Raw genomic sequence first — 23,732 nt, forward strand, 5'->3', positions numbered from 1 at the left:
GAGGGGGGAGTGGGTGAGTGGGTGCTGAGGGAGTGCTGCACTGTCAGACGTCTTTAAGCTGAGAGTTTGCATCCGGTCCAGTTGCCTCCTGAGGTGGGAGTAAGTAACTGGTGTCATTATCTCAAACCCTCCCCCACCCCCTGGTGCGCTGGCCAATGTTTATCATTCAAATCAACGTTATTAACATATTGCAGTCTGTGGACTAACTGGCTACAACAGTTAGTGCCCTCCAGTAACTGGCTGCAAGATATTTTGGGACATCCTGGAGTGGTGAAAGGTACTATTGAAATGCAAAGTCTTTGGTTGGGTTTGTAATTAGGGCCAATGGCAGGTTTGTTTCCAACATGATCTATCTGAATGACTCCTCGCTGTCTGTCTGCTCTCTCAGGCCATCCTCCCTGACACTGCCACCTTGCACACAGGCTGGGGGATCAAACCCGGTCGCTCACTGGGGAATGGCAGTCCCACAAAGTTGTTTTTGGGGCTTTCTCTCTAACACATCCAGGCTCTGGGTTTTTTGTTCTGTCAGGTGCGTGCTGCAGGTTCCAGATTCACTGCACTCAATATTACTTAAAGCCCGGGAGCTTTGACTGTGTGGGGGTGGGGGGGGGGGGGGGGGGGGGGGGGAGGAAAACAGAATCTGAATTAGCCTCACTCACCAACATGGTTACGTGAGGTGTTACAGACTCTTTTTTGGGTGGTGAGGGGGAGGTTGTGTGGCGCAGTGGTGAACCTCCCTGCCTCGGAAGCGGAAGCTCCAGGTTCAAGTTCCACTCCAGGATCGGATGCCTGAGGAAGGTGTGTTCATTACATAATCAGCCTGTAAATCCATCCAACACTCGCAAAGGCAGGAGATGAGAGCGGGAGAGATTCCTGATCAACTGCGTGATGGAAAGAGAGTCGAAGTCTCTGTCATCACTGTCCCAGGCTACAACATGCATAGAGCAATGTCTGTTACCACAGCAACCCAGGCCCTGGTCTTGTGAGGAGTAAAAACTGAGCATGGGCCAGTGGGCTGTTTCTGTGTGAATCAATGTAAATATGTAACAGGAATAAATGACAATGAAGAACCAGTTGAAATGAGGGAGCAATGAAGTTGATGATAGGGCTGCATTGGCACATTTAGATTACTTATATGCACCTATCATTATAATTCACACAGGTCGCTTTACAGTTCTCTGCTGGAAATTCAGGATTCCCCAGTCCTGGTTGTAAGTAACATTTCCTCCAAACCGCACCCCCCCACCCACCACTGCCCCGCCTGCTCCACATACAAGGTTAGCTACACATTTCCCCAGCTGTGACTGTGCAGGACAGCAATAGTCCAGTCTCCTTCTCCCATCGTCCACGGTTACAGTTTCCAGTCCCAGGGGACACACAAGTCACCGTCCTGCAACACGGAATAGAAATGAGAAATACACAGGCGCATCCCGTGTAACTCACTGAGGTGTTTTTCCAGCAGTCTTTGACAGCACTGCACCATCTGCTGTCTGGACACGCTGGGCTCCTTGTACACTCTCTCCAGTCCAAATCTTTCAGTGCAATCGCTGATCAGTTTCTGCTGCTCCACTTCCAATCTAATTGGACAAAAAAATTAAAAAATCCATTCAATTCTGGAGAGAGACAGCAGGGATGAACCTCGCTGGAAAATCAATGGAATTTTAATAATGTGCATTATTAATCAGCTAGCATGAAGGATTCGCTATGAGCTGTAAAACTGCACAACTTGTTGGTCGATTTATGCCGCTTCACATTAACAATTTCTCACCTTCAGCCTCCACACTATTTTTAAGAACTTGTTGGATTTGCACATTAATTACCCATTAAACTCAACACAGAAATTCAGGGACAATCAATAATAGCGTAATTACCCCACTAACCCCAGGATGTGGAAGCGCTGGAAAGAGAGCAGAGGAGATTTACCAGGATGCTGCCTGGTTTGGAGGGTAGGTCTTATGAGGAAAGGTTGAGGGAGCTGGGGCTGTTCTCTCTGGAGCGGAGGAGACTGAGGGGAGACTTAATAGAGGTTTATAAAATGATGAAGGGGATAGATAGACTGAACGTTCAAAGACTATTTCCTCGGGTGGATGGAGCTATTACAAGGGGGCATAACTATAGGGTTCATGGTGGGAGATACAGGAAGGATATCAGAGGAAGGTTCTTTACGCAGAGAGTGGATGGGGTGTGGAATGGACTGCCTGCAGTGATAGTGGAGTCAGACACTTTAGGAACATTTAAGTGGTTATTGGATAGGCACATGGAGCACACCAGGATGATAGGGAGTGGGATAGCTTGATCTTGGTTTCAGATAAAGCTCGGCACAACTTCGTGGGCCGAAGGGCCTGTTCTGTGCTGTACTGTTCTATGTTCTACTGTTCTATGTTAACAAAGAGATACTGAATGCAAAGGCAATCAACTCTTTAGCCCAGAAAAGGGACAATTTAAACTATAATACTATAGCAAAATCCTGCCGATGCTGGTAATCCGAAATAAAAACAAAAATACTGGAAATACTCAGCAAGTCAGGCAACGTGGAGCGGCACGGTGACACAGTGGTTATCACAGCTGCCTCACAGCGCCAGGGACCCGGGGCAGCACGGTGACACAGTGGTTATCACAGCTGCCTCACAGCGCCAGGGACCCGGGGCAGCACGGTGACACAGTGGTTATCACAGCTGCCTCACAGCGCCAGGGACCCGGGGCAGCACGGTGGTTAGCACTGCTGCCTCACAGCGCCAGGGACCCGGGTTCAATTCCAGCTTGGGTCACTGTCTATGTGGAGTTTTCACGTTCTCCCCGTGTCTGCATGGGTTTCCTCCGGGTGCTCCGGTTTCCTCTCACAGTCCAAAGATGTGCGGGTTAGGTTGATTGGCCATGCTAAATTGCCCCTTAGTGTCCTCGGATGCATAGGTTAGAGGGATTAACAGGGTAAATATGTGGGGTTACGGGGATAGGGCTTGGGTGGGATTGTTTTCGGTGCGGACTCCACGGGCCAAATGGCCTCCTTCTGCACTGTAGGGGTTCTATGAGAAATGGTTGGTCAGGGGAGAATTGAAAGTCCAGAGGTAACAGTGGCACAGATAAGGGCTTCAGCAACCGATGAGCCGGGCAGGACAGTGTGGAATTGGACAATATTATGGAGGGTGAAGTTCTGCAATTGTAAGATAAACAGCAACTTAGGCCTGACGGGCTGAATGGTCCGTTTCTGTATGTAGATTTTATGCAAATCGATAAACAGCCAAGGAACACAAAGCTTTTTCATTTTTACTCGAGTTAAAATTACACATTTCTTTCTGAACACAATTAAAATGGATTAAGCCGTTTCCCAATCCTGTCACTGAATTACTCTCGTATACAAAAAACATGCGGAAAAGCAGCCAGGTCATGTTTAATTTCCGCCCTCTTGTCTGCAATATGAGTTTGCTGAGAATCAGTCACTTACTCCTCCTCCCTCCTCAGGTACGTCCTGGCTTTTTGTGCATGAGCTTGAATAAACCACTGCAGGGTGGTGGGGTCGCACGTCACCGGTACGCTCAGCTGGCCCGCTTGCAGGAGGCTGGGAGCAGATAGGTCGCTGAAAAGACAGTATCAGCATTTAGTTAGTGTGTCGACAATCGCGCGAAGGAACGGGGGAGCAGGAAGAAGTGAAAATCTCTTAACCGCCTTTCACAACATCTGGACTTCTCAGCTTCCTTCCCACCCTAAGCCATACTTTTCCAGAGTGGAGTCATTGTTGTCACGTAGGAAACACAGCGACCGATTGTGCAAAGCAAGATCCCATCGGCAACAATGTGATAATGACCAGATCATTGGCTTTTTGTGATGTCGATTGAGTGAGGAATATTGGCCAGGACACTGGGAAGAGTTCCCCTGTCGTCTTCACATAACGCCATGGGATCTGTAATGTCCAACTCTCCCTCCCATTAAACACTTCTCCCATCTTTGGCTTCCACCGACGATGTGAAAGGATGGAGATCGAGGTCATTAACATGAGCGATCTCTTTTCTCTCCTCAGCCAAGATTGCTTTGGACGAGCAATCAAAGCTGGGATTATTTTCAATTTGTGGGAATTAAACCTCACATTGGGCAAATTACTAATGGAGCCACCTTGATTATTTAAATATCAGAATGGATGCATTTCCTGTTTGAGGTTTCTCCCAGTGGGAGGCAAGACATTAATTACACAAACTTGGAGCTAAATACAACTCACAGGATGAGGGTCTGATGGAATGATTCTCGTTGTCAGATACGATTGGTCAAATCATCAGTGGACAGTCCAGAGAATCACCCCCACGCTGTGGCCCCCACCCCCCCCCCCCTCCTCCCACCAGCACCCCCTCCCACCACTCCCCCTACCCCCATCCCTCCTCCAACCCCCCTCCCCAATCTTCTGACTTCATCATCCTTTTCCCAAAAAGCCAGAAGCCACATTCCACAGCATCACTGATATACAACATACTGGGTGTACAACAGGCAGTTTGAATTCGGTGCCTTGCCATTACGTTAGCCCAGTCCTGCTTTAGCACAGCATCGACACAAACTGGGCACCAGCGATGGAGTGGGTTCATCTTTTGAGACGCGAGTACAGCATTCTCTTCCTCCTGTCGCCCGCTGAGCAGAGGGAGCGACTGAAGGGGTTACTCACTTTTCTAAAATGATTTGCAATCCTTTTAGACTTCGTGGGTGAAACAGAGGTTGTGTGATGGCCACATTCTGATGAAAGATCTTTAACATCCTGTAATAATCCTCAAGCATTGTGACCGGCTGCAGGTCCTCGTCGTAAATTAACTCCACATCTCCCAGAAGAAAGCTGGTCCTCTCTTTCAACAGAGAAACGTGACTGTGAAGATCACAGTAGATGGGCAACCTCTCCAATAGCTTCAAGTAATAACAGATTAAACGTTTACTGCACTAATACACGGTGTAAAATTCACACCTTAAACATTTTACCTTTGTTTCCTCAAACCCGACAATCCCAAAATGCCGCTGGCCGGCTGACCTCCCACTCCCACTTCCTGTCTCTTGGACTCATCTGAAACTCTGCGAATCCCGTTCGCCAATCGCCCCCTCCCCCCCCCGTGCTCACTGAGGTACACTGGCTCCCAGCCAGTAATGACCACTCTTTACAATTCACATCCTTTTCTTTCATTCATTTACAGGACGAGTGTCACTGGCTGGCCAGCATTTATTGCCCATCCCTAATTGCCCACAAGAGGACATTTAAGAATCAACCACATTGTTGTGGCTCTGGAGTCACATGTAGGCCAGACCAGGGTAAGGACGGCAGATTTCCTTCCCTAAAGGGCACTCGTGAACCAGATGGGTTTTTCCGACAATCGACAATAGTTTCACGGTCATCAGTAGATTCTTAATTCCTGATTTTCTTTTTACTGAATTCAAATTTCACCATCTGCTGTGGCGGGATTCGAACCCAGGAGTCCAGAGCATTACCCTGGATCTCTGGATTATTACCGTAGTGACAATACCACTACCTACATGCCCTCACTCCTTCCCTATCCCTTTAATCACCTCGAGCCGTACAACCCTCTGGGATCTCTACACTCCTTCCTCCAATTCTGGCTCCTTGCGTATCCCCGATTTCCTTCAATCCCACCATTCTAGTTCTTTAAATGAGAAAAAGTGCAGAAAAGATTTACTAGGATGCAACTGGGACTTGATGGTTTGAGTTATAAGGAGACGCTGGATAGACTGGGACTTCTTTCTCTAGAGCGTAGGAGGCTGAGGGGTGATCTTATAGAGGTCTATAAAATAATGAGGGGCACAGAGCAGCTAGATAGTCAATATCTTTTCCCAAAGGTAGGGGAGTCTAAAACTAGAGGACATAGGTTTAAAGTGAGAGGGGGGAGATACAGAAGGGTCCAGAGCGGCAATTTTTTCACACAGAGGGTGGTGAGTGTCTGGAACAAGCTGCCAGAGGCAGTAGTAGAGGCGGTTACAATTCTGTCTTTTAAAAAGCATTTGGATAGTTACATGGATAAGATGGGTATAGAGGGATATGGGCCAAATGCAGGCAATTGGGACTAGCTTAGGGATTTAAAAAAGGGGTGGCATAGACAAGTTGGGCCAAAGGGCCTGTCTCCTTGCTGGAAAGCTTGATGATTCTATGACTCTATGATGGGCGTGTCTTCAGCTGCCTGAGCCCTAATCTTAGGAATTCCTTCCTTAAATCATGACCAGATTCAATCATTCACGTCAATATATTAAATGTAAAAATGTATGCAGCTTCCTAAAATGCTATCTTTGTTAATTTGACTTACTTTTCTCCAGTGATGATGGACATCTGCTGTCCCCAACATAACCTGCCCCGCTGCATTCATTCCCGAGTTATCAGCAAAGATTAGAGTACTTCCTGTGAAAGGAACAAACACAGAGAGAGTGAAAGGTTTGCTTCTCCATGCACAGCATTGAAGATCATAGAATCCCTACAGTACAGGAGGAGGCCATTCGGCCCATCGAGCCTGCACCAACCACAATTCCACCCTTTCCACGTAACCCCACATATTTACCCTGCTAATCCCCCCAAAACTAGGGTCAATTTAGCATGGCCAATCCACCTAACCTGCACATTTTTGGACTGTGGGAGGAAACCCACGCAGACACGGGGAGAACATGATACATCGCGAGGTTCCATTTTAAATTGGTCAGAGCCCCTTCTGGAGTAACTGGGGTGAGTTCTGGGCCCCACACCTCAGGGAAGGAGAGGTTGGCCTTAGAAAGGGTGCAGTGTGGATTCACTAGAAAGATACCAGGATCAAATTGGTTACATTGTGTGGACAGGTTGCACAGGCTAATGTTGTGTTTCTCCCAATAAAGAAGATGGAGGGGCAATCTAATTGAGATATTAAAGATAACGAAAGAATCTGAGAAACTATTTCTTCTTTTATGGCGGGGGGGGGGGGGGGGGAGAGAGAAATGGGGAGAGAGAGAGGGAGAGTGGGGAGAGTCCAGGACGAGGGGGACTTTACAATTCGAACCAGGTCGTTCTGAAGTGATGTCTCTGGGGTGGCACAGTGGTTCGCACTGCTGCCTCAACTCCAGGAACCTGGGTTCGATTCCTGGCTTGGGTCACTGTCTGTGCAGAGTCTGCACATTCTCCCCGTGTCTGCATGGGTTTCCTCCGGGTGCTCCGGTTTCTTCCTACAATCCAAAGACGTGCTGGTTAGGTGCATTGGCCATGCTAAATTCTCCCTCAGCGTACCCAAACAGACACCGGAGTGTGGCAACTAGGGGATTTTCACAGTAACTTCATTGCGGTGTTAATGTAAGCTTACTTGTGACACTAATAAATAAACTTAAACTTCTCCACAGAAAGAAGGATGGAAATCTGGAACTGTGGATGCTGGACGGGTGGGAAATGGTAGCGTTCTGGCAAGTCATGGCAGCAAATGACATTACTGTAACGAGGCTAGAGATGGCGCGAAGGATGAGTTTTGTTTGTGGGCGTCACTTGCATGCCATTTATCTGTTGTGAACGTCCATTTAACTGAAGACAAACCTTTGAGATGGTGCAATACTGGAGAGTTCTGCTTGGCAAAACGCGTGAGGCTGTGAAGTTGGCTGCATCGATGAGCTATTCCCCAATATCGTTGCCACCTAGACCGAGAACAGAATTCAAAGCAAGTTACCCAGGATAGCACACTAACGCCAATCGAGAAATATTTCTAAACCTTCTCGGAAACCAATGTGAGAGACAGGATGTAAATATGTTTCTGTAAACAATCTGCTGCCAGTGGGAAGCACTGTCAGTGCCCCCGAATGCAAACGCTGTGGGTTCAAGTCCCAATCCAGAGACTTCAGCACAAAGTCCAGGCTGACACACCCAGTATAGTACTGAGGGAGTGCCGCACTGTCAGAGGGTCAGTGCTGAGGGAGTGCCGCACTGTCAGAGGGTCAGTACTGAGGGAATGCTGCACTGTCAGAGGGTCAGTACTGAGGGAATGCTGCACTGTCAGAGGGTCAGTACTGAGGGAGTGCTGCACTGTCAGAGGGTCAGTACTGAGGGAGTGCTGCACTGTCAGAGGGTCAGTACTGAGGGAGTGCTGCACTGTCAGAGGGTCAGTACTGAGGGAGTGCCGCACTGTTAGAGGGTCAGTACTGAGGGAGTGCCACACTGTCAGAGGGTCAGTACTGAGGGAGTGCCGCACTGTCAGAGAGTCAGCGCTGAGGGAATGCTGCACTGTCAGAGGGTCAGCACTGAGGGAATGCTGCACTGTCAGAGGGTCAGTGCTGAGGGAGTGCCGCACTGTCAGAGGGTCAGTACTGAGGGAATGCTGCACTGTCAGAGGGTCAGTACTGAGGGAATGCTGCACTGTCAGAGGGTCAGTACTGAGGGAGTGCCACACTGTCAGAGAGTCAGTACTGAGGGAGTGCCGCACTGTCAGAGGGTCAGTACTGTGGGAGTGCCACACTGTCAGAGGGTCAGTACTGAGGGAGTGTCGCACTGTCAGAGAGTCAGTACTGAGGGAGTGCCGCACTGTCAGAGGGTCAGTACTGAGGGAGTGCTGCACTGTCAGACGGTCAGTACTGAGGGAGTGCCGCACTGTCAGACGGTCAGTACTGAGGGAGTGCCGCACTGTCAGAGGGTCAGTACTGAGGGAGTGCCGCACTGTCAGAGGGTCAGTACTGAGGGAGTGCCACACTGTCAGAGGGTCAGTACTGAGGGAGTATTGCACTGTCAGAGGGTCAGTACTGAGGGAGTGCTGCACTGTCAGAGGGTCAGTACTGAGGGAGTGCTGCACTGTCAGAGGGTCAGTACTGAGGGAGTGCTGCACTGTCAGAGGGTCAGTACTGAGGGAGTGCTGCACTGTCAGAGGGTCAGTACTGAGGGAGTGCTGCACTGTCAGAAGTGCCGCCTTTCGGATAAGACATGAAACCAAAGCGCTCCTGCCCTCTCCGGCTGATACAAAAGATCTTAAGGTCACTATTTCAAATAAAAATGACGGTTACTGCTGCAATTAAAGAAATAATTTGACTAATTGTGTGCAAAGCAAAACGTACACCGGGACACTTGGTAACTGGATGGAATTCACAGCATGTGCCTACAACAACAACCTGCATCTATATCGCACCTTGAATTCAATTACACGTCCCAAGGATTTCCTCCACAGGATTGGTTAATGACAAAATCCAAACAGAGTCACATTCGGGGCTTTAGGATAGATACCAAATCCATGGCCAGAGGCAAGGTTTCAGGTGTGTATTAGAGGAGGAACGGCAGGTAGCTGGTAGAGGTACAGGGAGTTTCGGGACTCAGCAGCTGTAGGGCAGATTCCCCAAGGGAGGAGCAAATAAAAACTGGGTCTGCTCAAGGGGCCAAAAATGGAGAATGCAGAGAGATTGGAGAGTTGCCGGATTGCAGGAGATTACAGATAGGGTCGGGTGGTTGATTGATTTAATATTGTCACATGTATTGAGGTACTGTGAAAAGTATTGTTTCTTGCGCACTATACAGACAAAACATACCGTTCATAGAGTATATTAGGGAGAAGGAAAGGAGAGGGTGAAGAATTGTAGTGCTACAGTCATAACTAGGGTGTAAAGAAAGCACGGTGGGGTTCAGTAAAGTTTATTTATTAAAGTTTAAAGTTTATTTGTAAGTCACCAGTAGGCTTACATTAACACTGCGATGAAGTTACTGTGAAAATCCCCTAGTCGCCACACTCTGGCGCCTGTTTGGGTACACTGAGGGAGAATTTAGCACGGTCAATGCACCCTAACCAGCACGTCTTTCGGATTGTGGGAGGAAACTGGAGCACCCGGAGGAAACTCACAGACACGGGGAGAATGGGCAGACTCTGCACAGACAGTGACCCAAGCTGGGAATCGAACCTGGGTCCCTGGCTCTGTGAGGCAGCAGTGCTAACCACTGTGCCACCCGTTCAATAACAAGGGTGAGAATTTTAAACTCCGGGTGTTGCGGGATTGAGAGCCAGTTGAGGTCAGTGAGTACAGCGAGTGATAGGGGACTTGGATCAAGTTGGGATCTGAAAAATGGTTTTTTGTTACGAAAGATGGGAGATTGGAAAGCAGAAGATTGAGCAGGAGAGAGTTGGAGTAGGTGAGTGTGGATGTAACAGAAACATAGATGTAGGTTTCAGCAGTGGATAGGCTGAGCTCTGCGCAGAGAGGGAGGTGCATGTGGGGGGGGGGGGCTTGGTGACGGAGAGCATATGGGATCAGGAGCTCAGCTGGGGTCCGAAATCGCAGACAATCTGCTTCAGCTTCAGGGCGTGCAGACAGTGTCAATCCGGGACCTGGTTAAAAAGATGCACTGAGAGCCACCCTGGGGTGGGTGAAATTGCCTCCTGGAGCTAGGGTGCAAATCAATACCCTACTTCATTTGAAACTCATTTCCAACTTCACAGAACCACGCACCTGCCTTTCCTGCTTCCTTTTAGCACTAATACCTGATATTGTTGATCTCCAGTCGCTGACACAGCTCGGTTTTTAACCGATGGAGCTCAGCTCTCAGCGGAATACTGGCGGTTAATCTCTCTGAGGCAGAGGCTTGATTTCTCTGTAGCCACAACCTGCAAAGTGAATATTAATTTTGATTTATTATTGTCACATGTATTGGGATACAGTGAAAAGTATTGTTTCTTGCCACGCTCCGGTGCCATCTTGAGAAAAAGCATATAATATAATATATAATTATATAATATAATAAAAAATATAATATCAGTTTGTCATCATTACTCTCCCAATGGAAGCTCTGGTTTCCTCAAGACTGCCCGGCAACTAAAAACAGCTCTGACGAAGGGTCATCCAGACTCGAAACGTTAGCTCTATTCTCTCCCCACAGATGCGGTCAGACCCGCTGAGATTTTCCAGCATTTTCTGTTTTTATTTCAGATTCCAGAGATGGGGGGGGTTTGTCGTATGAAGAGAGATTGAACAGTATAGGCCGATACTTTCTGGAATTGAGAAGAATGAGGGGAGGTCAAATTGAGGTATACAGGATGATAAAAGGTATGGATAAAGTAGACGTGGAGCGGATGCTTCCGCTGGTGGGGTAGTCTAGGACGAGAGGTCATAGTCTTCGGATAAGGGGTAGCAAATTAAAAACAGAGTTGAGGAGAAACTACTTCTCCCAAAGGGTTGTGAATCTGTGGAATTCGCTACCCCAAAGTGCGATGGATGCTGAGACAGTGAGTAAATTTAAGGAGGAGTTAGACAGATTTTTAATTGGTAATGGGTTGAAGGGTTATGGGGAGAAGGCAGGAAAATGGGGATGAGGAACATATCAGCCATGATAGAATGGTGGAGTGGACTCGATGGGCTGAATGGCCTAATTCTGCTCCTATATCTTATGAACTTGTATGAAAGTTTGTCGAATTTACTTTTTTGCTCAACAAAGTTGATAGAATAACCTAAAATTACAGTGGCACAATGGTTAGCACTGCTGCCTCAGCACCAGAGACCCAGGTTCAATTCCCGGCTTGAGTCTCTCTGTGTGCGGAGTCGGCACGTTCTCCCCGTGTCTGCGTGGGTTTCCTCCGGGTGCTCCGGTTTCCTCCCACAGTCTGAAAGATGTGCTGGTTAGGGTGCATTGGCCTTGCTAAATTATCCCTCAGTGTACCTGAACAGGTGCCAATGTGGCGACTAGGGGTAGTCACAGTAACTTCTTTGCAGTGTTAATGTAAGCCTACTTGTGACACTAATAAATAAACTTTAAACTTTTAAAAAGAACTAGTTTTTAAGTAAGGTTGTGAGAATCTCATGTCTGACAGGACAGTGCGGGAAGTGAAACAGATTCAATAGTAATTTTCAAAAGAGAATTGGATGAGTACTTGAAAAGGAAAGATTTGCAGGGAGAAAGAGGACAGTGGGATTAATTAGATATTTCTTTGAAAGAGCCAGCAGACACAATGGACTGAATGGCCTCCTTCTGTCCTGTACGATTTCAATATTCTTTTTGCAAAGGAACCATTAATTTTCGAGAACTAAGTAGTTAATTGGTCACAACTTCAGGATGTCCCAAAACAATGGACAGCCACTTTGTGAAGTGTAGTCACTGTTGTAATGTCGGAAACACAGCAGCCAATTTGCACACAGCAAGATCCCACACACAGCAATGTGATAATGACTGGAAGATCTGTCTTTGAGATACTGATTGAGGGATAAATATTGGATCGGACACCAGGGAGAACTCCCCTTCTCTACTTCGAAATAGTCCCATGGGTTCTTTTGCAAGCCCTTTAGCTGGCAGATAAAGCCCGTGGTTTAATGTTTCATCCAGAAGACAGTTCGCTCCCCTGACTGTGTGGAAGGTTTTGTTCAGTGAAATTTTACAGGGCTCGGTACTGGGCCTTTGCTTTTCATGGAAGATGTCAAAGACTTTGACCTAAACGTAGGAGGTATGATCAAGAGGTTTGCGGATGATACAAGGATTGGCCGTGTGGATAATAGTGAGGAAGAGAGCTGTAGATGGCAGGGAGATATTAATGGACTGGTTAGGGGGGCAGAAAAGTGGCAAAAGGAATTGAGTGTGGAGGGAATGTATTTGGGAAGGAAAATGCAAAATAAACAGGAGAATACTGAGCGGTGTAGAGGAAAAGAGGGTCCTTGGTGTGCGGGTCTAAAGAGCCCTGAAAGTAATAAGACATTCTTCAGCTGGTTAAAAAGGCTGACGGGAGATTTGCCTTCATTAACTGTTGCACAGAGTTTAAGAGCAGGGAGATTATATGCTGGAACTGTATGAAACACTAGTTAGACCACAGCTAGAGTACTGTACAGTTCAGGTCACCATATTACAGGAAGGATGTGATAGCGCCGGTACAGAGGAGATTTACAAGGAAATGGAAAGTTTTAGCCATGAGAAAAGATTGGATAGACTTTGGAACGAGGAGGCTGAGGGGAGATCTAATTGGATGTATAAAATGATGAGGGTCTTAGAGTTGATAGGAAGGAACTATTCCCATTTTCAGAGAGGTTAATAACCAAGAGGCAGAGATTTAAAATGATTGACAGAAAGACTAAAAGGGAGTTAAGAATTATTTTCACCAGGGGGTGGTGGGAATCTGGAATTCACTGACCCTCTGACAGTGCGGCACTCCCTCAGCACTGACCCTCTGACAGTGCGGCACTCCCTCAGTACTGACCCTCTGACAGTGCGGCACTCCCTCAGCACTGACCCTCTGACAGTGCGGCACTCCCTCAGTACTGACCCTCTGACAGTGCGGCATTCCCTCAGTACTGACCCTCTGACAGTGCGGCACTCCCTCAGTACTGACCCCCTGACAGTGCGGCACTCCCTCAGTACTGACCCTCTGACAGTGCAGCACTCCCTCAGTACTGACCCTCTGACAGTGCAGCACTCCCTCAGTACTGACCCTCTGACAGTGCGGCACTCCCTCAGCACTGACCCTCTGACAGTGCGGCACTCCCTCAGCACTGACCCTCTGACAGTGCGGCACTCCCTCAGCACTGACCCTCTGACAGTGCGGCACTCCCTCAGCACTGACCCTCTGACAGTGCGGCACTCCCTCAGTACTGACCCTCTGACAGTGCGGCATTCCCTCAGTACTGACCCTCTGACAGTGCAGCACTTCCTCAGAAATAAGTACAGAACTCTCACAACCTAAATGAGTTAAGCAATAACAGATTCTTGTACCCGAGAGCAGGTTCCATACGGACGGTGGAGTCCAACTCTTCCTCTGGGTCCCTGTAGCCAGTGAAGGAGTAGAAGCTCTTATCCCATCGGATAGGCCGGCTGAATGTACCCGTCTCATTTTGATGCTCGAGGCCCTTGTCCGCCTGGGCGTGCTGCACATGCTCAGTGGATAAGTTGCAGGATTGCAAGATCTTCAGGACGGTGCTGAGGAGATCCTTGCTCTGCAGCGTGAAGCTGACTGCTTGGAATCCTGAAACAAACAATTTGATCTTAATGGTTTCAGCCAGAAGAGGAAACAATTGGAATTAAACTTTTTTCAGAGTTAAAATGAACTTATAACAACACAATGTGTGATTATCGAATGGGCCACAAAGGGGCTGGTGATGTGCTTGATTGAGCTGTGCTCGCTCTTTGGGAATTGTTCCACACTCACTCCTTGCTCTTCCCTCCCGTAGCCCTGCAAAAGGTATTTATCCCTTGTTGTCGGTAAAATAATACCTCTGAGACTGTTAGTGAGTCAAAGTACAGTGGCTTTATTTCAAAAGCTTTTGGGAGAAGCCCGGTTCCTAAAGCGGTTCACCAGAGTTCTCCCCGAACACAAATAAGAGTAGGTTTTTATACATCCCAGTTCCCGCCCGAGTCACGTCCGCAGTTCTCCAAGATGTCTGTCATGGTTCGTCCTCCATCATGTAGTTATTGCTGCCGCAGCGGTTTCGTCCTTTGCGTAGTCCGTGTAATCGTAGCTGTCTCAAGCGACTGTCTCTGTTCTGTTCCTCTATTGTCACAATATTATTCCTCTTTAGTGATTAGCTGTTATCGCATCTCGACACCTGTGGTTTGTTTAGCCAGCATACAAGGTGGCACAAACAGGTTAACTGGCATACAAGGTTACAGGGGTGCACAAATCTTTAACTATTACAAAGTTCATTAACCCGTTCCCTTCTTCAGCCCTTTCAACAGTTCCTGTTGAATCTGCTCCCACTGCCCTTTCAGGCAGCAGGGAGGGAATGCCAGAGTTTAGGGCCCAGGTAGCGAATGGCCAGGCCGTCACTACTGGAATGAGAAAATCAAGGCGGAACGCTGAGGACTCTGAGGGTTGTGGAGTGGAGGGGTTTGCAGAGAGCAGGAGCAGTGAGGCCATGGAGTGATTTGAAAGGACGAGAGGTCATAGTCTTAGGATAAGGGGCAGCAAATTAAAAACAGAGTTGAGGAGAAACTACTTCTCCCAAAGGGTTGTGAATCTGTGGAATTCGCTCCCCCAAAGTGCGGTGGATGCTGGGACAGTGAGTAAATTTAAGGAGGAGTTAGACAGATTTTTAATTGGGAATGGGTTGAAGGGTTATGGGGAGAAGGCAGGAAAATGGGGATGAGGAGCATATCAGCCATGATCGAATGGCGGAGCGGATCTGATGGGAAGTCCTCGCAACACTGCACCATTGCAGCAGGAAAACACTTGCACACCCTGCACCAGCTCAGCATGGTCCTGTTCTACATCTGCACTCCCCACACCAGAGGAATATACTCAACCCTTTCTCACCTTGACAAATAGTGAACATGCAGTATGAGGTTGACGCTTTGTAGAGAGTGCAAAGAAGGTTCACCAGGATGTTGCCTGGTCTCGAGGGTGTTGGCTATGAGGGGAGGCTGAATAAATTAGGATTGTTTTCACTGGAAAGACGGAGGCTGAGGGGAGACCTGATAGATGATGAGAGGCACAGACAGGGTGGATAGTCAGAGGCTTTTTCCCCAGGGTGGAAGTGTCAATTACAAGGGAGCACAGGTTCAGGGTGATGGAGAAAGTTTAAGGGAGATGTGCGGGGGAGTTTTTCACCCAGAGCCTGGAACGCGCTGCCAGAGGAGGTGGAGGAAACAGGAACATTAGCAACATTTAAGAGGCATCTGGATGAGTGCATGAATAGAGAGGGAATAGAGGGATACGGACTGAGTAAGGGCAGTAGGTTTTTTTTAGTTTAGTTAGGCCATCATGATCGGCACAGGATGGAGGGCCGAAGGGCCTGTTCCTGTGCTGTACTTTTCTTTGTTCTTTGAGGTGCAAAACACGAGAATAGAAAGAACTTGCATTTCTATAGCGCCTTTCAGTACCTCAGCATATCGCAAAGCACTCCATAGGCTACGAAGCATTTTTAAAATGAAGTCACTGCTGTAATGTAGGGTAATCCGGCAGCCAATTTGCACACAGCAAGCCCACACAAACAGCAAGGAGATAATATCCAGATGATCTGATTGCTGTGATGCTGTGTCAGGGTTAGGTATTCGCCAGGGGACACTGTGGATAACTCCCCAGCAAGTAATTACAAAAGCTAATAGAACTTATTGTGAGAGGAATTGACTACTAAAGTAGGAAGGTTGTGTTTCAGTTGTACAGGGCATTGGTTCGCCCACATCTGGAGTGTTTTGTACAGTATTGATCTCTTTATTTAAGGAAATATGTAAATGTGTTGGAAGCGGCTCAGAGAAGGTTTACTCAACTAATTCCAGGAATGGGTGGGTAGACTTACGAGGAAAGGTTGGACAGGCTGGGCTTGTATCCACTGGAGATTAGAAGAGTTACAGGCGACTTGGCCTTTTGTTGGAGAATCTAGAAGAGTTAGAGGCGACTTGGCCTTTTGTTGGAGAATCTAGAAGAGTTAGAGGCGACTTGGCCTTTTGTTGGAGAATCTAGAACTAGTGGTCCGGGGGGGGGGGGGGGGGGGGTGGGGGGGGGTGGTGGTGGTGGTGGTGGTGGACACGGTGGCACAGTGGTTAGCACTGCTGCCTCACAGCACCAGGGACCCGCGTTTGATTCCCGGCTTGGGTCACTGTCTGTGTGGAGTTTGCACATTCTCCCCGTGTCTACAAGGTGTTCCTCCGGGTGCTCTGGTTTCCTCCCACAGTCCAAAAGATGTGCGGGTTAGATGGATTGGCCATGCTAAATTGACCCTTCGTGTCAGGAGATTAGCAGGGTAAACACATTGGATTACGGGGATAAGGCCTGGGTGGAATTGTGGTCGGCGCAGACTTGATGGGCCAAATGGCCTCCTTCTGCACTGTAGGGATTCTATGTTCTATACATTCCTGATTAATAAGGAGGTGAAAGGCAGGAATGTGGGGTTGAAGTTACAATCAGATCAGCCATGATCTTAAGACCATAAGACCATAAGACATAGGAGCGGAAGTAAGGCCATTCGGCCCATCGAGTCCACTCCACCATTCAATCATGGTTGATTTCAACTCCATTTACCCGCTCTCTCCCCATAGCCCTTAATTCCTCGAGAAATCAAGAATTTATCAATTTCTGTCTTGAAGACGCTCAACGTCTCGGCCTCCACAGCCCTCTGTGGCAATGAATTCCACAGACCCACCACTCTCTGGCTGAAGAAATTTCTCCTCATCTCTGTTCTAAAGTGACTCCCTTTTATTCTAAGGCTGTGCCCCCGCGTCCTAGTCTCCCCTGTTAATGGAAACAACTTCCCTACGTCCATCCTATCTAAGCCGTTCATTATCTTGTAAGTTTCTATCAGATCTCCCCTCAACCTCCTAAACTCCAATGAATATAATCCCACGATCCTCAGACGTTCATCGTATGTCAGGCCTACCATTCCTGGGATCATCCGTGTGAATCTCCGCTGGACCCGCTCCAGTGCCAGTATGTCCTTCCTGAGGTGTGGGGCCCAAAATTGCTCACAGTACTCCAAATGGGGCCTAACCAGTGCTTTATAAAGCCTCAGAAGTACATCCCTGCTTTTGTATTCCAAGCCTCTTGAGATAAATGACAACATTACATTTGCTTTCTTAATTACGGACTCAACCTGCAAGTTTACCTTTAGAGAATCCTGGACTAGGACTCCCAAGTCCCTTTGCACTTTAGCATTATGAATTTTGTCACCGTTTAGAAAATAGTCCATGCCTCTATTCTTTTTTCCAAAGTGTACGACCTCGCACTTGCCCACGTTGAATTTCATCAGCCACTTCTTGGACCACTCTCCTAAACTGTCTAAATCTTTCTGCAGCCTCCCCACCTCCTCAATACTACCTGCCCCTCCACCTATCTTTGTATCATCTTATTGAAAGGCAGAGCAGGCTCGATGGGCCGAGTGGCCTCCTCCTGCTCCTAGTTCATATGTTCTCCAAAATAGTACCATGCAATCTTTTACATACAGCTAAGAGAACAAATGGCTTAAGGTTTCACATGAAAGATGCTCACTCTGTCAGTGCAGAGTTCTGTACCACACAACGGAGTATCACCCCATTTGCTGTGCTCAAGTCCTGGAGTGGGCTTTGATCCCAGAACCTTCTGACTCAGAGGTGAGTGAGCTACTCACTGATTCACAACTAACATAACGAGCCTGGGTTTAAAGGCCTTACCTTCTTCGTTAAACAAATGTCTACCTTGCTATAAAGAACAATGAGACAGGATGACGGTATAACAAGATGCTATCAGAGGAAGTGCCTTGAACAACAGCATAATACAGAAACCTTTCCCCAAAATTCTGATTGCCAACAAAAACAGAGTAAGAATGATGCATTCAGCTCCCACCTGAGGTATTGACACCGCGTTGGGGAGAGTTTGGATCACTGTTTGTGTCTCTGATGTAAAATGTCAGCTGAGTAGGTTGGAGGGCTTTCTGTCCCGGCCTCTGCATGCACTCCAAGTAGCTATTCAACTGCTTGAGGGAGTTTTCATTCACCTCCTGCAAAACAATACACGGAGACTTGCTTGCAGTGGAAAACAGTTTGAGTCTCGAGCGTAGAGCAGCACGGAAGCAGGCCATTCAGTCCATCAAGTGTGCACCGGCTCATCCAAAGTCTGACTCCAAGGATTCTTTGGGTGGGACTATGGATTCTGACTACAAGACCATAAGATATACGAGTAGAATTAGGCCACTCGGCCCATCGAGTCTGCTCCGCCATTCAATCATGGCTGATATGATTCTCATCCCCATTCTCCTGCCTTTTCCCCATCACCCCTGATCCCCTTATTAATCAAGAACCTATCTATCTCTGTCTTAAAGACACTCAATGACCCGGCCTCCACAGCCTTCTCCGGCAAAGAGTTCCACAGATTCACCACTCTCTGGCTGAAGAAATTCCTCCTCATCTCAGTTTTAAAGGAATGTCCCTTCACTCTGAGGCTGTGCCCTCGAGTTCTAGTCTCTCCCACTGGAGGAAACATCTGATGTACTGAAACTCTGCAATCAGTCACTAAATGCTGCCACGGTCAGCGTGCACTACCACAATTACTCCTTTACCTCAGCAAATCTGGGCTGCAGCAATCGAGCAATTCAAAACCTTCATCTCCAACTTGGATAAAGACTCCACCAACCTATTGCCATCATTCCTCCCCGATACCAGAGTGGAATGACAGGGCATCACTGACTGGCTCCAAGAGGACTTTACCAGGATGTGTGAATCCATCCGGTCTGCATTTCATCAAATAAGATTCGCACCTTCCCAGCATTCCAGTACAAGAGGGACTGCTTTCCATTGCTGTCTTTAACTTTGAACATAGGGTGGGGAGACCACCATTCAACCTCTTGAGACACTCAACGAGATTGTAGCTGATCTGTGACCAAACTCCATACACCGGCTTTATTCCCCATATGGGCAGCACGGTGGCACAGTGGTTAGCACTGCTGCCTCACAGCGCCAGGGGCCCGGATTCAATTGCTGGCTTGGGTCACTGTCCGTGTGGAGTTTGCACAGATTCCACAATGACTTTGAAGAGGATTAAATATTTGAAGGCAGAAGGTTTACATTACGGCTATGTCGAAAGAGCAGGAAAGTGGGACGAATTGGGTAGCTTTTGCAAAGAGCCAGCACAAGGCACAATGGGTTGAATGGCCTCCTCCTGTGCTGTATCTTTCTATGATTGCATCCCAGCACAGGAGGCGGGTGCTGACCTGAGAAAGCTGTTTGAAACAGGGGACACAAATGACATGCTGCAATAAAGTATTGAACAGAGGAGGCTGTCTCGATAGATTACCCCAAGCAGAGTCATAGAATCATAGAACCCCTACAGTGCAGAAAGAGGCCATTCAGCCCATCGAGCCTGCACCAACAGCAATCCCACCCAAGCCCTATCCCCATAAGCCCATGTATTTATCCTGCTAATCCCCCTGACCTTAAGGGGCAATTTAGCACAGCTAATCCACTCTTTGGAGTGTGGGAGGAAACCGGAGCACCCGGAGGAAACCCACGCAGACACGTGGAGAACCTGCAAACTCCACACAGACAGTGACCCGAGGCCGGAATTGAACCCGGGTCCCTGGCACTGTGAGGCAGCAGTGCTAACCCGCTGTGCCGCCTAGAGCAGCGAGAGAAATTAAAAGCATGTGCAAGGAGTTACAAACTTGGCTGACGACGTCTAGAAGGCCCAGAGATCAAACGTGCCTGTGTAGCTTAAAGAAAAATTGAAGGTACGGGCATTCCATCTGACAAAGAAACAGCATTCGGCCCATCTTGCCTGTGCTAGCTCTATCCAATTAGTCTCACTCCCTCACTCTTTCACCGTTGCTCTGCAAAGTCTTCCCCCTTCAAATATTTATCCAATTCCCCTTTGAAAATCACGATTGAATCTGCTCCCACTGGCCTCTCATGCAGCAGGTTCCAGAACAATTAGCTCAGACCTGTGTCTCTCTCTGGTACTGACCCTTCATTTACTCTGTCAAAACTCTTCATATTTTGAACAGCTCCGTTTCATCTCCCTTTGCCTTTGCTGTCTCTCTCGATAACTGAAGTAGCTGACCCCTGCGGTCATTCGGAAAGAAAACTGTGCATTTCCATAGCGCCTTTCACATCCGCAGGCGATCCCACAGTATTTCTGAAATGTATAGTCACTGTTATAATGCAACAGCCAATTTACACACAGCAAGATCCCACAAATCGCAATGTGATAATGAGCAGATAATTGATCTAAGTGCTGTTGATCGAGGGATAAATATTGGGCAGGACACCCAGGAGAACTCCCCTTTCTGCTCCTTTCTGAATACGAAGGGCCCTTTCACATCCACCTGATAGGGTAGATAAGGCTTTGGTTTAACATATGAACCAAAAATCTGCATCTCCAACAGTGCAGCACTCCTTCAGAACTGCACTGGAAGTGTCAGGGCAGATTTAGAGCTTAGGTCTCTGAGTCAGACGAGTGCTGCCCTCGGAGCCATGGCTGACACTAAATCTTGGAGAACCTCCGTGTCCTCTCCAAGGGAGCTACTCAGTTATGCAATTCAAAAACCTCACACACGGAGTATCGGTACCTACCCTCTCTCTTGGATACTGGCCAAAGAAGTCGGGGTGTACAGCAAAGTAGAATGGTCTCAATGCATTTACAGCATCAGTCACTGATAATGTTCCCATTCGACACGCCTGCTGGCTCGCTCTTCCAGCACAGAATCTGGGACACAAGATGAAATGATTTGGTTATTAACAGGGAATAGATTTCTATCACATTGTGAGATATTTTCTCAATTGAGCATGTGCAGCAAGCAAGTTTCTACAAAAAGACCTCAATAATGGGAACGATTGCTGGGTCTAAATGGAAGTTATTTGGGGCAGTAAGGATGACCTATCAAACCGTACAAAGGACTAGAAGTAGATAAAGACTTGAGGGAGAAGTCAAAGAAAGATATGTTGACGAGAGTGAGATGAGTCGGGGGGGGGGGGGGAGAGGGAACTTGTGTGCAGCCTTGGGCGTGTGGGACTGAATGGCTGCTTTCAGAATAAACACTGGTGAGTTAGCGATAGAGATCCTGGCTAAATTCTGCCCAGCGAAGGGCGACATACTTACGGGTGATAAAGGAAATTAAGAGATCAAATCTGCAAATGCAGTCATCGACATGGAATCAATAATTTCAGGCCAGGCCTCAGAATCATCTGGAAATAATTCGAAGGAGTATTCTTCTCCAAAAATAAGGTCAACAAAGCAAACCGGGGTGGTTACAGGCAGATGAAAACCTAAAGTTTAAAGTTTACTCATTATTGTCACAAATAGGCTTACATTAACACTGCAATGAAGTTACTGTGAAAATCCCCTAGTTGCCACACTCTGGCACCTGTTGAGAAACACTGAGCGAGAATTTAGCATGGCCAATGCACCTAACCAGCACATCTTTCAGACTGTGGGAGGAAACTGGAGCACACGGAAGAAACCCACGCAGACATGGGGAGAACATGCGGACTCCACACGGGAGGTGATGGCTTAGTGGTATTATAGCTAGACTATTAATCCAGAAACTTAGCTATTGTTCTGGGGACCTGGGTTCGAATCCCACCACGGCAGATGGTGGAATTTGAATTCAATAAAAAATATCTGGAAGTAAGAATCTACTGATGACCATGAAACCATTGTTGATTATCGGAAAAACCCATCCAATTCACTAATGTCCTTTAGGGAAGGAAATCTGCTGTCCTTACCTGGTCTGGCCTACATGTGACTCCAGACCCACAGCCGTGTGGTTGACTTTCAACTGCCCTCTGAACAAGGGCATCTCGAGATGGGTAATAAATGCTGGCCAGTCAGCGAGGCCCACGTCCCATGAATGAATAAAGTCAGACAATGACCCAAGCTGGGAATTGAACCCAGGTCCCTGGCGCTGTGAGGCAGCAGTGCTAACCACTGTGCGACCGTGCCACCTTGACTGAAACTACTGTGAATAGGGTGTAAGGGTATACTGAGAGGACCATTGAGCAGAAGAGAAAGCATCCTAATTTGTGCTTGCAGAGGACCATGGCTACTCCAGTTAGAAAACGGTGTTCAGTTTTGGTCTCTTCATGTGACAGATGATACTGAGGCTTTGGAAAGGCTGCAGTGTGGGCCATTGAGCTGAATTCTTGTATAAAGGCTGCTTGTTATCAAGACTGAATGTGAGAGCTGTGGCTTTACAGAGTGAAGATTTACAGGGTGATCAGATCGAGGTTTAGGAGGTGATGATGTTCCAGTTAACAATTTGTTCCAAATAAATCAGTTCAGGAGGAGTAAGATGTACGCGGCCAGATCTAGGATTGATGTCAGGTGATGGTTCTTTCTTCACGGGGCAGTGAAGCTCTGAAACGAGCTGCCATCTCCTGTGATGGACACTGACTCACTGAATATAAAGTCTGCCAGAGTGAGCAAGGAGGTTGATGCTCCTGTACCCAAATAGGGGAACAGCTTCAAACACCAGGCCAAACATTTGCTTTCAGGGTAGGAAAGCTGGAGTGCTTTCTCCCCGGTGGCACACACTGGACTTCCCGCTGGGGCCCACTGAGCTGGCAATGTGGGTATTCCAGCACCTGCTGAATGACCCCCCCCCCCCCTGCACTCAGTCCTCAGCCCAGACTGTTGACACTGAGCCCCATGGCTGGGGAATGTGTTGGTGGTCACACTGAGGGCCCCATCAGCTCAGTGAGCAGACAGACCACCCTCATTATCAGGCAGTGCAGCCTCTCCACAGCAACCCAGCCAGACACCACCCAAACCAGGAGGCCATCAGCACAGCTCCCACTGGGCAGGGGGAATGACCCCTGACCCTCACCTGCCCATTGACCCCTGACCCTCACCTGCCCAGAAGCCGCAACAGCCGCTCCGCGCGGAACATCCGGGGCCCCACCCGAGCCCGGTCACCGGGGCAACAGAGCCGAGCAATCAATCCGGGGGAGATCGATCCCCCAGACTGGACCAATCAACCCCGGGGGAGATTGATTCCCAGACTAAATCAGTCCACCACGGAAAGGTCGATTCCCAGACTAGGGCAATCCACCCCAGAGAGATCGGTCCCCAGGCTGGACCAATCCTCCTCGGAGAGATCGGTCCCCAGACCAGAGTAATCCATCCAGTGGAGATCGATCTGAAGCCCTGTCCACTGGGCCTGTTCCTGCTGAGGTTGCCAACCCCCCAGGACAGGCCTGGAGTCTGCTGTGTGTAACCCTGGAGAAATATCATCAGGGCATCTAATATGTTGGGTTTTTTTCTCTTCATTTTCTTTGAAAGTCTCTTTACCAAATATAAACTGGGCAGATCCAGAAAGAATGTTCCTGATGGTGCAGGAGTCCAGAACCAGGGGTCAGAGTTTGGGGATAAGGGGGTAAATCTTTTAGAACTGAGGTGAGGAGACATGTCTTCACC

The 23,732-nt window shown here is 48.1% G+C and overlaps 1 protein-coding gene across 2 annotated transcripts; it reads right to left on the reverse strand.

Annotated features, from left to right (window-relative positions):
* Positions 1 to 1,082: 1,082 nt before the first annotated feature.
* tcaim (T cell activation inhibitor, mitochondrial) lies at positions 1,083 to 23,256 on the reverse strand. 2 transcript variants are annotated; one of them, XM_078216900.1, is made up of 10 exons: positions 23,168 to 23,256; positions 20,891 to 21,023; positions 18,171 to 18,324; positions 13,634 to 13,883; positions 10,428 to 10,550; positions 7,517 to 7,614; positions 6,279 to 6,370; positions 4,646 to 4,878; positions 3,443 to 3,574; positions 1,083 to 1,577 (listed from the first exon to the last, which is right to left on the reverse strand). In XM_078216900.1, exons 1-10 carry the CDS (start codon positions 23,203 to 23,205, stop codon positions 1,352 to 1,354), a joined length of 1,479 nt encoding a protein of 492 aa, XP_078073026.1. In that variant the 5' UTR covers positions 23,206 to 23,256; the 3' UTR covers positions 1,083 to 1,351. The 2 variants fall into 2 exon arrangements, with proteins under 2 accessions (XP_078073026.1, XP_078073025.1); XM_078216899.1 differs by lacking the exon at positions 23,168 to 23,256 and adding an exon at positions 22,043 to 23,140 and having other exon boundaries at positions 1,093 to 1,577.
* Between the last annotated feature and the right edge of the window lie 476 nt (positions 23,257 to 23,732).

Source organism: Mustelus asterias, chromosome 7 (assembly GCF_964213995.1).
Source record: "Mustelus asterias chromosome 7, sMusAst1.hap1.1, whole genome shotgun sequence".
In the NCBI taxonomy this organism is placed as follows: Eukaryota; Metazoa; Chordata; class Chondrichthyes; order Carcharhiniformes; family Triakidae; genus Mustelus; species Mustelus asterias.